The sequence below is a fragment of the Ailuropoda melanoleuca genome, chromosome 3, assembly GCF_002007445.2.
Source record: "Ailuropoda melanoleuca isolate Jingjing chromosome 3, ASM200744v2, whole genome shotgun sequence".
NCBI lineage: Eukaryota > Metazoa > Chordata > Mammalia > Carnivora > Ursidae > Ailuropoda > Ailuropoda melanoleuca.
The window spans coordinates 66,417,155-66,431,478 of record NC_048220.1 but is presented as its reverse complement, the minus strand read 5'-3'; the positions used below and the strand labels follow the sequence as shown (position 1 = coordinate 66,431,478).

Below are 14,324 nucleotides of genomic sequence, written 5' to 3'. Positions count from 1 at the left end.
CCACATACATATACAGAAAAGTGCTAAGTTTATATTAGTCAGTTTGACTGTAACTATAAAGAATACATCTGTGTAACTACTACTCCAGTCAAGAAATGCAACACTGCCAGCCACTAGAAGTCTATTTCCTTTTCACAACTCTGTCTCTCTTCCTTACTTTTTTTATAATAATTTTTTATTATGTTATGTTAGTCACCATACAGTACATCCTTAATTTTTTATGTAATGTTCCATGATTCATTACTTGCATATAACACCCAGTGCACCATGCAATACGTGCCCTCCTTAGTACCCATCACCAGCCTATCCCAGCCCCCACCCGCCTCCCCTCTGAAGCCCTCAGTTTGTTTCCCAGAGTCCATAGTCTCTCATGGTTCATTCCCCCTTCTGTTTACCCCCCTTCATTCTACCCTTCCTTCTCCTACCGATCTTCCTGCTATTTCTTATGTTAGAGTTAACCACTATGCTGATTTTTATGATCACCATTTCCTACTTTTTAAATTATTAAAGCCAAAATGCCCTACATGGATTTCTTCCCAATTATCACTCTTATTTATTTTATGTACCTTAACTGTGGGTTATTTCATATGTATGTTACCAATAGGTATCTTTAAAAGCGTACTTGTGTTTTAGTATATGACTACAAGGTTGTAAGCAATCATCCTGAAGATAAATGTTGTATTTTCATTATTTATCTATTACACTAATTTAATGATTGAATCAACAAGACAGAGCTCTTGGCCTCAAGACTTTGATAATCAAACAAGCAATTACAATACAGATTATTCAGTATAATAATGGGAGCATGCACAAGATGTTGTAAGACGTTACCCAGCCTTGGGGGTGATAGGGAAGACTTTTGACAGGAGGTGATGTCTTGTTTGAGTTTGAAAAGCACATAGGAATTATGCAGGGTGCAGTGAGGGCAGAGCACGGGAATCACTTTCTAAACAAAGGAAATAGCACAGAGAAAAGAAAGTTTGGCACAATTAGGTTACTGGAAGTTGTTCCCTGCAATTAGAACACAGAGAGTGTTCTCTGTGGTCTCCTGCTGGGGGAGAAGGGTGTCTTTTGGGTCACCTTATATTTCAGAGCGGTGGTAAGAGATGCAGTTGAAGGTAGAAGTCAGATTATGAAAGGTCTTAAATGTCATACTAAGTTTGAACTTGATCTTGAGGGCAATGAATCAGCTTTGAAGCATCTAATAAGTAGGAGGTGACAACATGTTCATATTTGCATTTTTGAAAGTTTGTTCTCACTACAGAATTAGAGAATTTAAATAGACAATCCTAGAGGCAGTAAAAATGGGCTGGGAACCATTGTAGTCATCCAGTTGTGAAATGATAATGGTTTGAGCTAAGCCAGAGGAAATGAGAAAAGAGAAGTGGATGGATTTAGGATACAGCAGGGGGCAAAATCAACAGGATTTCAATGATCGATTATATGTGGAATTTGAGCAAGAGATAAATAAAAGATGCCCAGATTTTGCCTGGAGGTGGAGAGCAAAGACAGTGACACAGTTTTGTAGAGGAAATTTCTAATGCGATGTTGAACTGTTTGAGTTTGAAATATCTGTGGGACATCAAAAAGTAAATAACTGTCAAGCACTTGGATATATGGGTTTGGAGCATTGAAGACAAATTTGGGGTAGAACTAGACATCAGGGAACAATAGCTTCTAGGTGGCAAGGGAAGTCATGTTTTGGACCTTGATATGATATTATAAAATTTCTAAGATGGAAAATGTGAATAAATTGTCTTCATTGTCTAATACCATGACATTTTTAGGGAATTAGTCTTTGGTGTTAAAGCTTTGAAGAAATACTCGTACAAAATGTTTTCATGATTCTTTAGTTTTTATCAATTTGTTTTTTGTCAGTATTATTTAGCTCTTTGGGATTATTTCCTCACATTAGCCAGGTTTAAGCTTTAACCACAATATGTGTCAACTATCAAAATAAATACAACAAAATGAAATTATTATAGAGCCTTTGGAATTAAAGTAATATGCATACATTTATTAGGGTTTAGCAGGTTAGAAATACAGAAGCCCCTGGGTTTATATGGTAGAGTTCTCCCAGTTTTAGAAATAAAATGTGTATGGAAAACACTTTTACAAAAAAGTACATTTTTAAATAATTTAAATAGAGAATATTCGTCAATTTTCTGCTTCCTTTCGGCTTATAGCAATACTTAAAATTTTATAAATCAAATAATTTAGATTTATATTTCTTATAAAAATATTTTCAGATATAAATGTAGAAATTTAACTGAACTTTTTAGTGTTCTACTCTTCTGTCATAAGACCGCTGTAACTTTCTGCTGTGCAGTTCTCAAGTACATACATGTGTGTTTTAATATTTCAGATATACCAGAATGCAGGTACCCCTCAAAATATGGTTATTTTGAATATTTTGTTTCTGAGGATTATGGTAACAATTAAACTTAGCAGTAATTTACTAATACTTGAATACTTTTATTTATTCTCTAATTTGAACTTTCAGTGGTAGTTCTTTTGTACTGATACTGTTTTCAATGAGCTGCAACTGCCTTATTTCTTAAGCTACGTAAACAAGCATATAATTTAATTTTTGATTACTATGATAATAATTAAATACGGTACATAATATATCATACTTGTTTTCTTCCTAGGAAAATGGTTCTCCTGAAGAACATGCAATCTATGTGTGGGACCATTTCATAGCCCAGTCTGCAGCTGAGAATGTGTTTTTTGTTGCTCACAGCTATGGAGGACTTGCTTTTGTTGAACTGGTGAGTACATTTAACTCTATTTTTAATTCCCAAACTCTTTACAGACTTATTCTCCCCCACTCAATTTTAATTGATATAATTACTTAAATTACTTTTAAAAAGATGAAAACAAAATATTGTGAGTAAATAATTTTATAATGTTTGAAAAGAGTATTTATTTACTTTATTGTGGCAGAGCTTTTCCATGCTAACCAGAAAGCTTTTTGCCTATTCCTTATTTACATATTACTTCTTAATTTTTACAGTATAGAACATTTTCATGCGTTTGATGATACTTCTGTTTCCTGTGTTATATGTACAACTATTGAAGCATGTGTTATCTGTAAACTGTTTAAAATTTCAAGAGACCTATTGAATATTGGAGACCCTTGTGTTTATCTTTAACTAACTTTTGTCTCCACAAGTCAGAATTGATACTTGATCAGAATTCATATAATTAGTATTTAAACCATCAGAAGGTTTCCATTAATCTGCTAAGTGGAATTCATTGTTTGGCCATAAAAATGTTTGCATTTCAAAGTAACCTGATTCTTGGAATTAAGATTGTGTATATTATAGAAAAAATTATCAAGATTTAAAAATTTTGTCTGTGTCATATGCAGTGTTACAAGTACCACGCCTTGCGCCAGTATGAAAGGTTAATGGGATATAATCCATATCAAAAATGCACTAATGAAGAATTTATGCCTCCATGTCCATAAACCTTATGTTACAGGGATGTAACAGTGCCATAATAAAATGATTAATTTGATAAAAGTGCATTTGATAATTTTAAATCCAAATAATCTAACATGGACATTAAAAGCAGGCACAGCATTATTGTCTAACTTTTGTTTCAAAACTTTGATGTGCATATCTCTTTGTTGTGGGAATTAAATATATTTCCATGGCCTTTTCAACTTCCCCATACCTTATTGCTCACCCACATGATTTAGATATAAAACTGGTGGTGACACCTGGGAATATTTTAGCTGACCTAAATTCGCAAATGGCTTATGTTCTCTTAAGATCAATAAATAAGTTAAATCTTTTATTAAATGGATTTCACTTTTTAGAAATTATTTTCAAGTTCTTTTATTTCTGCTGCATTAATTTAATATATAATAGATATTTTAAGATAGCTCTTTAATATACTAGTATGTGAATGTTGTCTTTCAGATAGTTCTTTTAGCCCCTACAGATATAGATCTATATATACACACACACGTACACACATAGCATATATTTGTACCTTACATTTTCTTTGTAAGCCATTACATTACTTAAAATTTGAAATTTCATCAGCTCGAAGAGTAACTTAAAATGTGTCTGAAAGCCTGCAAGACTACCCAAATTCCAGATTACTGTAAAACATAAATTCCTTTTTTTTTTTTTTTTTTTACTTAGAGACAGTTTATAAAAAGCCTTTTGTACATCAAATTTGGAATTTAAGTGAATATTGGGTAGTTTTTAAAATGAACTTAAGATGACAGAGTAACAGATGACCAGTGTGTCAGTCCCATTTTGCCTGTCCTTCTTGTCACACACTGGTGGATATTTCTCCACTTTTGTTCCACTTTAATATAAAGCACACAGATGTTTCAGAACAAGACTTGACTTCTGACCTTGAGGCTATTAGGGTCAGGGTCCTCAGGGCCTGTGAAATTATCACAAGCTGAGCCAAAGTTTTTCTCCATCACAGGAAGTAACCAGTAAGTAAGAAGTTAAAAAGGAGCTTTGTCAGAGAGACAAGATGGTCTCAGTAAGGGTCAGCTTCTGTAGTCTGCTATCTCTGCAGGAGGTGCATGCATGGGAGGAGGAATATAATATAACCACTGGCACATCACATATCTGTCAGGCAACACCAGGACTGAGAAGTCTATTTAATGTAATGTACCTTGTTTAGGTTTTAAAATATTAATGGCAATTATCTCAACTTCATAATATTTGCTACTTTTTGTGAAGTAACTTTAATGTGGTTATGTTATTAGGGGTATACACATGGTGGCAACTGAAGAAAAAGTGGTTCCTGACCTAATAAAACAAATGCCTCTAAGAAAATGACAATAATAATAACTAAAACCACTAATGAGATTTACATAAATTTTTGACAAAGCTTGATTAATATATTTGAGGCTATTATGTTTCTACTTAATTTCAAAAGGATTTTTGAAAGATAGCATAAAGAAACAGCAAAACCATTGAAATATTTTTAAGCCTTTGCTTTTTCCCGAAAGTTGAATAATATTCTTTCCTATTCTCCCTGATATTCGTAGGGGAAAAGTCACAGTGTTTAAAATGTTGACAAATATTTATTCTCCCGGGATTTTCAACATTAGTGTAATGGATGAAATTGTTTTTCATGGATTCAAATTTTAATGTTAACTTTACAAGAAAGTGAATTGTGAACATCTTAAATTATGTTTTAGAATTTGTCTCAATAGTACATTGTTCACATCAGACATTAAATCGTTTCAGTAAAGTTTGACTTTTTTTGAATTGTCATAAAATTTTACTCCTGCTTAAAGGCTCTCCACTCACTCCTTCCTCCTCTCTTGCAATCTCTCTATCTCTCTTTATCTCTATCTCTGTCTCTTTCCACCCCCCGTCTTTTAGGAGCAATCCTAGTTTGTAATATCATGTTTGAATGCATGGAGTTTGTTTTTCTACCACTCTCATAGTCTCATATTATAAAATGTAACTTGTCATTTAATTAAATTAAAATTGTGTATAATTGTTTAATATTAAATGTGCTGCTAATAGATATCAGAAAATAAATTACTTTTGTATTTTGAGCACAAAATATTTGTAGGACTTTCATATTTTGCTAATTGTTGTTTTTGAAACCTGAGAACATTTATGATTATATCCTATTTTAAATTGTTGTGTTTCTCCTGAAAAATACATTATCATTATAATTATAATATAAACCAATGCTCATTTTATGGTAGTAAATCTTGGAACCTGATCAGACCTAACCTCATAAAAACAGTATATAGTTTACTAAAATAATGAGAAAAGTGATATTAAAAATATCCTTTTCACTGCATTTATAATCACCATATGGTAACAACCCAAATTTCTAATTCTCCAAACTTTCTGTGATCCTTGTAAAAATAAGTGTTAAGACAGCTCTGGTAGCAATTCCAGCATTCACTCATTAAAGACAAAATGGAAGATGGGAAGAACTATTTATTTTATGAATTGATAATGAATTTTAAAAAGTGTATCTGTCCAATGTTATCTTTTCTGTGTATTTAAATAGTTTCAATATAAAAAGTTACAGTTATTAAACTTTCATTTACAAAGTTTTAAATTTCTATTTTTAGAAATTCTGTTTTATACATGATAGAATTAGTAGTCATAACTCACACTTTTATCAAATTCATTCAGAGAGACATCTACAAATAATGAAGCTTACTTTTGCCTTATATTGTTAAAAAATCAAGCTCATTTTTTTAAAAATTAACTGTCATTAAAAACTATAGTTTTAAGCTTTTCATCATTTCTTTCACTAGCCACTTCGATGAAGTGATTCCATTGCTTACATTGTTGGTCATTGCAAAGTGCTTTGCTCTTCTTTTTCTAGCTGATAGTTTGACAAAATCAAGCAACCTTAAAATTTTCTTTTATTTGGAAATAAGTTAGTTTTACTTGTCAATGCCCAGTTTCCCAAATCAGCTCACCTTACCTCCCATGTTTGCAGTGCTCAATAAATCAATTTGCATTCAGATTTCTTTCTTTAGCCAAAGTGAGAGTGTTGATACTTTTTTTTATAAAACACATTAAACAATTTTAGCAAATGTATTTCATTAGTTTATTGAATCATCTTAGCTGATATAAAATTAGTGTTTTTCTTATGGCTTTTATTTCCTTTTCCATATAATTAGTGATATGTTCACAACCACCACTAAAAACATCACTTAAAATGTGTGAAAACTGCTCCTTTTGAAAGTATATCTCTACCCACTTTTGATTTTGGTTTTTCCATGCTTGTCAGCACTTGATTGGCACCTCACTTGCATGTGAATTAAGGAATGAAGGGAACGCTATTTCCCTGCCATTGTTCCATGCTGGGCTCCCTAGCCTTCAGGCAGCCGAAGCTGACCTTCAGCAGCTGATAGAGGACTAGTTTTTGGACATAACTGTGTGAGGACACTCAAGCTCAGTATACTCTGGGTCAATCTTTTTAAAAAACTGCCTGAAGCATGATTTGGATTTACGCTGAAGAGAAAATGGAATGGGACTAAAAGTATTCGGTCTTACCTTCAGTGACATCAGCTAACTATGACCTTAAAGAAGCATCAGTTACATTTTGTCTACAAAAAACAAAGTAAATTAGATATTGGTAGTATATCTGTATACCAGTGTATAGATATTGGTAGTAATGTGATCAGTGGAAAAAGCTAAAAGTTGGGCCACTAGGAATCAAGAATTGAGGAGAGGTAGAATAAGTAAGGGATAAAGCAAAGAAAAATTATCAAAATAATTGAGACCAAAAATACTTCTTATAAAGCTACTTTAAAATGTTGGTAATACAGCAAAAATAAGTTGCCATTTGTAATATAACTTTAATTTCTGATTCGGTTGCCTACATGATACGAACAACATGTTAATGTATGATTACAACTTGTTGTGTGAAATGCTCTCTTAATTTTTGAGTTATTTTATAGAAAGACAGTTTAGTTTCTAGAACTATTTTGTATGCTCCTTAAAGAGAAGAATCAGAAGTTATATTATTTTTATCTCCTCTATTCACTTTTATTTCATGCCTTGCATGTAGTGTAGATAACTGTCTTGATTGATGGTAACACTAATTTTAGAAGTTAGCTGCAAGAATCCAAGTGAGATCCAATAAAGGGCTTTACCCACATAGAAGTAGGAGAGTAAGCACGCATTCGAGATGTTAAGGAGGGGAGATTCTCCAGGCTTAGTGACATTGGATCCAGAAAGCTGAATGAGAAGAAAAAGAGTATAGTATATCCTTCCCCCATGCACACCATATCAAAGAAGATATAAAAGGAATCCAAACACAACAGATACATAATAATAAACAATGATTATGCTGATACCTAGGTATTTGGGGTAAGTGTTTGCATATATTATGTGGTTGATAATTGTGGTTAATAATAAATGAGTAAATGAGATATCAAGTCAGGGTTTTAAAAAGAAAAGGAGAGTTATATATACAGATGTGATTTGTTAATAAACTTCACAGGAGTTACCTGTGTATTGGAGTTTGATTTTTTTTAACTTTTATTCAAATAATTTTTAATAAGTATTAGGAGGACCGCTGTTTGTTCATTTTTATGTTAACTCCGCTCCTTTTGTCCCGTATCTAACCAGCCAACACATTTTTGTCATTTATCTTCCTCTGAAATATTGGTCATGTCTTTTCTTCTCTCTGCCCACTTTAATTTCATCATTTTACAACTATATCATTGTACTCTTCTACCCATTTCCTACTGGCTGCCTTTACTCATTATTTCCCACTGTATAGCATGCCACAGATAATATTATTTAAAAATTCCTTTTACCATGCTATTCCTGAATCACATTGGCCCCAGTTGTCTACTGTATCATGTCTCCTCTCTGTAACTTTAAGACCATCTGTATAATCTGATTATTTCTTTCCAACTGTATTTTTCCCAGTAGAAACCTTCAGTTCTAGTCTAATTTCCTTACTGCCATTGCCGCATCTCACTACGCCTCCATCTCTGGCCTCCAAGCCCAGTGTAGTAGAACACAAAACTCAGAAGATGACCTGGTTTAAATACCTAGTTCTGTACCCAAAAATTATGATAAATTGGACCAGATCCCTTTTGTGTGCCCTCCTCTAAAGGTACCCACTTCACAGCAAAGTTTGAGAATTAAATTAGAAAATTCCTGGTTTTGAGGAACTGAATCAGTGGTAGTTAAATGTGAGTCCAAATGCCCACAGGAGGTCCTCATTTTCATTTTGCCAATGCCATTTCCCCCTCCCAAGTGAAAGAATTTCCCTCCTTACTAGATTTTTCACAAAGTATTCTCACTTAACTCCACATTTTTCTGTAGTATTTATATGTTTCACAAATGAAAACTTTAGTTTTGTTTTACTAATTAGTTTTGTTTTTATCTTTTATCTCTGAATCTTATCTTGCCCAAGTTATCTGGAACAATGTTCTTGTTCCACCATCCCTCCCCAAGTTTGGAAACAATATGTATTGCAATAACATGAGTAGGCTTAAATATCTGCAAAGTTAATTGATCTGTATAGAGAGTTTAAGCACTGGCAATAAATCTTTTACTAATTAAACTTAATCATTCTTTGTACCCTCCGTTGGAATATTGATTAATTTGGGAATTCTGACTAATCAGTTCTTTCACATCAGACAGTATTACCTACCCTTTTTTGTTCCTGGTGTTAGTCTCTTACAATCTTTTTTCTACTGGTGTCCTCATCCCTTCAGCTGACTGAAAAGATGACTTCTTTGTGACTCACTCTTCAAAGTATAGTCTTCTCAGTCAAAGAAGAAAATTATTAACTAAGTTATAACTATATCCCCATAATGTTATATAGCAGTGTATGCATTAAGTCTAGGAAACTTTGCATTTCATCCCCAATTATGAGTTTAATATTACCTTTTCTTTGATAATTAGCTTGCCTTTGCTTATTTCCTTTTTTTCACTCTAAAACAAGTTTTTTGAGGTTAATTAACATATCTATTGAGATATAAATAAGATCTATTAAGCTTTCTTGAGATACAATTCACATGCCATAAAATTTATCTTCTAAAGTATCCAATTCAGTGGTTTTTAGTATATTCAGAGTTCTACAACCATCACCACTGTCTAATTTTAGAACATTTTCATCATCACAAAAGAAACTGAATATCCATTAGCCATCACTTCCCATATTTACAATCCTACCAGCAATGTTGGATTTCTCTACAACCTCACCAACACTTGTTATTGTTTGTCTTTTTTATTTCTACTATTCTAGTGGGGGTGAACTGATACCTCATTGTAGTTTTTATTTGCATTTCTCGAATGACTAATGATTTTGAACATGTTTCATGTCCTTATTAGCCATTTGTGTGTTTTCTTTGGAGAAATGTCTTTTAAAATTTTTGTCCATTTTTTTTGTGTGTTGTCATTGGATTGTTGAGTTATAAGAGTTCTCTGTATATTCTGATACAAGTCCCCTATCAGATACATATTTGCAAATGTTTTCTCCCATTCTGTGGGCTATCTTTTCACTTTCTTGAAGATATCCTTTGAAGTACAGAAGTTTTTATTTTGATGAAGTTGAATTCATCTAGTTTTTGTTTTTGTCACTTGAGTTAATTTTTGTACATTGTGTGAAATATGGTTCAACATCATTCTTTTAAATGCAGATACTCAGTTGTCTCAGCACCATTTGCTGATAAGACTATTCTTTCCCCTTTGATTTGTCTTCACATCTTTGACTATAAGTATGTAAGGGTTTGCTTCTGGATCCTCAGTTCTGTTTCATTGATGTATGTGTCTCTCCTTATACCAGTACCCACACTTTCTTGATTATTGTAGCTTTGTAGTAAGTTTTGAAGTTGGGAAGTGTGGATTCTCCAGTTTTGTTCTTCTTTTTGAAGATTGTTTTGGCTATTCTGGGTCTCTTGCATTTCCATATGAATTTTAGGATCAATTTGGGAAGTATGGCCATATTAATAATGTCTTCCATTCCATGAACATAGGCTTTCTTTCCATTTATTTAGATCTTTTTTCAAAAATGTTTTGTTTTCAGTGTACAAGTCTTACACTTCTTTTCTTAAACTTATTCCTCAGTATTTTATTCTTTTTACACTGTTGTAAGTGAAATTATTTCTTAATTTCATTTTCAAATGGTTTGCTATTAGTGTAAAAATACAATTTTTATGTTTTGGTCTTATAATCTATAACCTTGCTGCACTCGTTTATTTGTCCTGGTGTGTGTGTGGGTGTGTGAATTTCTTAGAATTTTCTATGTTCAAGGTCATATAATAATGAATAAAAATAATTTTACTTCTTTTCTGATCAAGATGCTTTGCTTTTCTTCTCTCTCCTTTTTAATTTTTTTTTTTCCAATTGATCTGTCCAGTACAATGATGAATAGAAGTAGCTATAGTAAACATCCTTTGGTTCCTGGTCTTAAGGAGAAAGCATTAATTGTTTCATCATTAAGTATGATATTACTTGTGATTGTTTCCATTCTTGATAGATCTTTTCCACTAAGGACCTTCTGTGCTTCTTAAATGTTTATATACCTCATTCACACCAAGATCAGTTTGCTCAAAAGGCTGAAATGGAGAAAAATTTCACCAATCTTTAATAAGAATCTTTTTTAGAAAAAAGGATCCATACTACTCCATTAGAATTACCTTTTGAAGAGGTTTTTCAGTATCCACATAAATGGGCTGCATCCAGGTCTCATTGCCCTATGGCTGGGCAGGTGCAAGATTGGGCACTCTATCTGTTAACTCAACAGACTGCCAGGAAACCACTAGTAAATTAACACAATAATATGTTAAGGAGAACCCAGAGAAATTGATATATTAATTTGTTAGATATAAATCTTTCTACAAGAAATATTTCCTTTTCATTGGTTTTATGAAATATCTTAATGAGAGATTTTGCATTTTACTGCAGGTATGAGAGCATGATTGACTGTTATAGACCTTTTATAAGGGGGATTGTAGAACACATTTCAGTTAATAAAGAGGCTGTTTTTGCTATACATACAACATTATGATAATCACTCAATGTAAGCACTTCCCCAAATAAGATTCCCCACCACAGTGACACCTCTGATTTGTACCACAAATTGAAAAGAGCTCTTAGAGGACAAAAATTTTGCAATCAAAACCATTTAACTTCTGTCTTAGAAGTTGGACTTCAATCCTTATTAAATAATTTACTCAAATTAACTCAGGGAAGCCAGGTAGACTCAGACTCAAACATACTAGATCCATGTTGGGATACAGCTTGAGAGAACAAAGATAGAAGCCAGATCTGGGCAAAGATGTCATTACTAGAGTTTAGAATGGGTTTAAGAAGAGCTAATTTAGCTGGCAAGATTGACTTTGGAGGGAGTAGCAGGTGAAACATCACTAGGTAAGCAGAAATAGAGCATGGTGAACTCAGGCTTAAATTAAGAGGTATAATCTGGTAGCAGAGAACAGAAAATCAAGGCATTGGGTGATAAATGAGTAAATAGAATGTAGTCACTGGTTCTAAGTGTACCTCTTCTCTCCAACCATACCCTACGTCACTGCATTATAGGGAAGGAAAAGGGGAAAAAAGAACAGGATCCAGCACTGGGGAAAGGATAAACAAAGCAAGGTTTAAGACTTCAAGCACTGGCTAGGGGTTTAGAAATGGAATCCTTTCCTGAGAAAGAGGTTATAGCAGTAGGCAAAAACATCAAAAAGATTATGAAATGATGAATCGAGGCAGAAGTCCAATTTATGTGGCTTAGATCAGAATGGGATACAGTAGAATACAGCATCCTAAGGTTATTTAGATACCCAGGGTTTATCCTGGTACTGGTTACCAGGTTTCTATGCAATAAGGGAGATGAGGTCAGAAGATCTATCATTTTTCCTGTTCTCATGGCTCTGAAATGATCACATTATGAGTGTGAAACCTTTTGTGCCCAGAGAAACAAAGTGATATTCTTCTAAGCTGCTGTGTTCTTAACTTTTTGAGTTGGAGACTTTTAACCCCTATACGTATGTCAGTTCACTCTCCCCTCATATTTTTTGTTATTGGTTTTCAGCACCTTTTTAGTGAATAAATTTAGATCATAGTAAAGCCACCTGGATCTCATAAATTTGACTTTATAGAAATTATTTCTTGGGTTTGAATATTTTGCCTTCCAAACAATAAATGGCTTAGAAAACTATTAAAGATACTAATTCATTTTTTCATTTGAACATCCCACTCTGGGGGAAATACTGGGAAAATAGATTAAAGCACATGATCCCTGGCTGCAAGAAGGTGATAGGCTAAATAGGAAGCACATTTAAATGGAGTAATATATAGTAAGATGCTTGTGAAGTAGCATTGTAGCCAAGACGTTAACTTCCCCAAAATGAAGATCCATAACATAAATTTATCTTGTTTAAGTATTGGGGAGGATTGTTTCTGTTAATAAATTGATATGATCTTTTTATCAGAAAATAAAAACTCCGTAATGCATTTTTACCCTTGTCTCCTACAAACCCAGAGCTATTGTTAGTTTTTGATTTCATTAATTATTCTCATCTGTGATCATTTATTGAACGTCTTAATTCATAAATATATTTTGCTTTAAGTCATCTCAGAGTCCTTTTCTTTAATTGGCTAAGAATAAATAACACATTAATTATTTTCTCTGGTTCCTATTATGCTGCTAGCCTGTCTGGGCCTATAATAAGTATATACGCAATAAATAGTTTTTGATCCTGTATTTATATAGAGATAAGTTATCAAAAGTAGATCTCAGATGGTGCTTCGTTGAGTCAGATGAAGAAAGTAAGGTCTGGGCATTCATATTGAGCCACAACATAGCGCAAAGCAGGGTGAACAAGAGAACAAAGTTGATTATTTAAGATGTAGAACTGGGACATTTAGAATCAGTATGCTTGAGTGTGTAGGAGGTATAGTCTGTGTCTCAAAATTTTGGACACTTGGAAGGGCCATTCATGGAAATTGGTCAGTGAATGAAGAAAAATAACTAAGAAGTTATTGAAATCTCTAATCAAGGGAAGTAGCCAAGCCTAACCCTAACCCCAAAACTAGTTATATTTTCTGTGATTAAATTGAACAAGTTAAATCTTATATCATCTATGGAAAAAAAATTGCCTGTTTAAATATGTATTAGTGTATTCAGATTTCTTCTTAGTTTTCCGTATGTTATTTGAATTTTTCTCATAAAGAAGTTTATCAAAGAGCATAAGAGTACAATAAAAATTGCTATTTAATATTTCAGTGACATTTTTATAATTTAGTCAAATGATTAAAAAGTGTTCTAATTTCTAATATACCTAGTTTATGCCTAATATCCATAAATCTTGACATCTAACTTCTAACATCTTATCTCCAAATTTCTTTACTACATCAATCAGACATCTGGATTAAAAGAAAAACTTGGCATTTATCTTTCTAAAGGAGAGGCACTGGTCAGAAAGATAAAGCACCTCAGCTTTCTCCTGTAGAAATTCCCTATCTTGACTTCTTTCCAGTTACAAGACGTCAAGGGATGCTGTATAATTATAAATGTTGATTTTCTAAAAAATTCTAGTAGCCTGTCTGCTAACAACAAAGAAACCTTGACTTTCTCAATAAAGTGGTGCCCTGTGAACAATTGTCAGAAAATGATATGAGATCACTAACCCTATGCATTGCCTCTGTTATATTACTGCTCAGTTTACCTCAGAAAAAATTATTTCCAATGTCATTAATAGTGTAATAATAGTTTTTACTGCTGTTACAGGCTCAGCCTTAAATTTTCAGTTCTGCATTTCTAGGCTATCTATCTAAATATTAGACTTATTTATATTATGTCCAAATATTAAATGTGTAGTAATATATTAGCTA

At 32.8% G+C, this 14,324-nt stretch overlaps 1 protein-coding gene across 10 annotated transcripts in view; it reads left to right on the top strand.

Moving 5' to 3' along the window:
• FAM172A (family with sequence similarity 172 member A) overlaps positions 1-14,324 on the top strand; it is a 416,550-nt gene that overhangs the window by 230,763 nt on the left and 171,463 nt on the right. For all 10 annotated transcript variants that reach the window (XM_034656488.1, XM_019808770.2, XM_019808766.2 and 7 more), the window contains one exon: positions 2,652-2,771. In XM_034656488.1, coding sequence (XP_034512379.1) covers positions 2,652-2,771 — 120 coding nt within the window. The remainder of the gene's footprint in view (positions 1-2,651; positions 2,772-14,324) is intronic.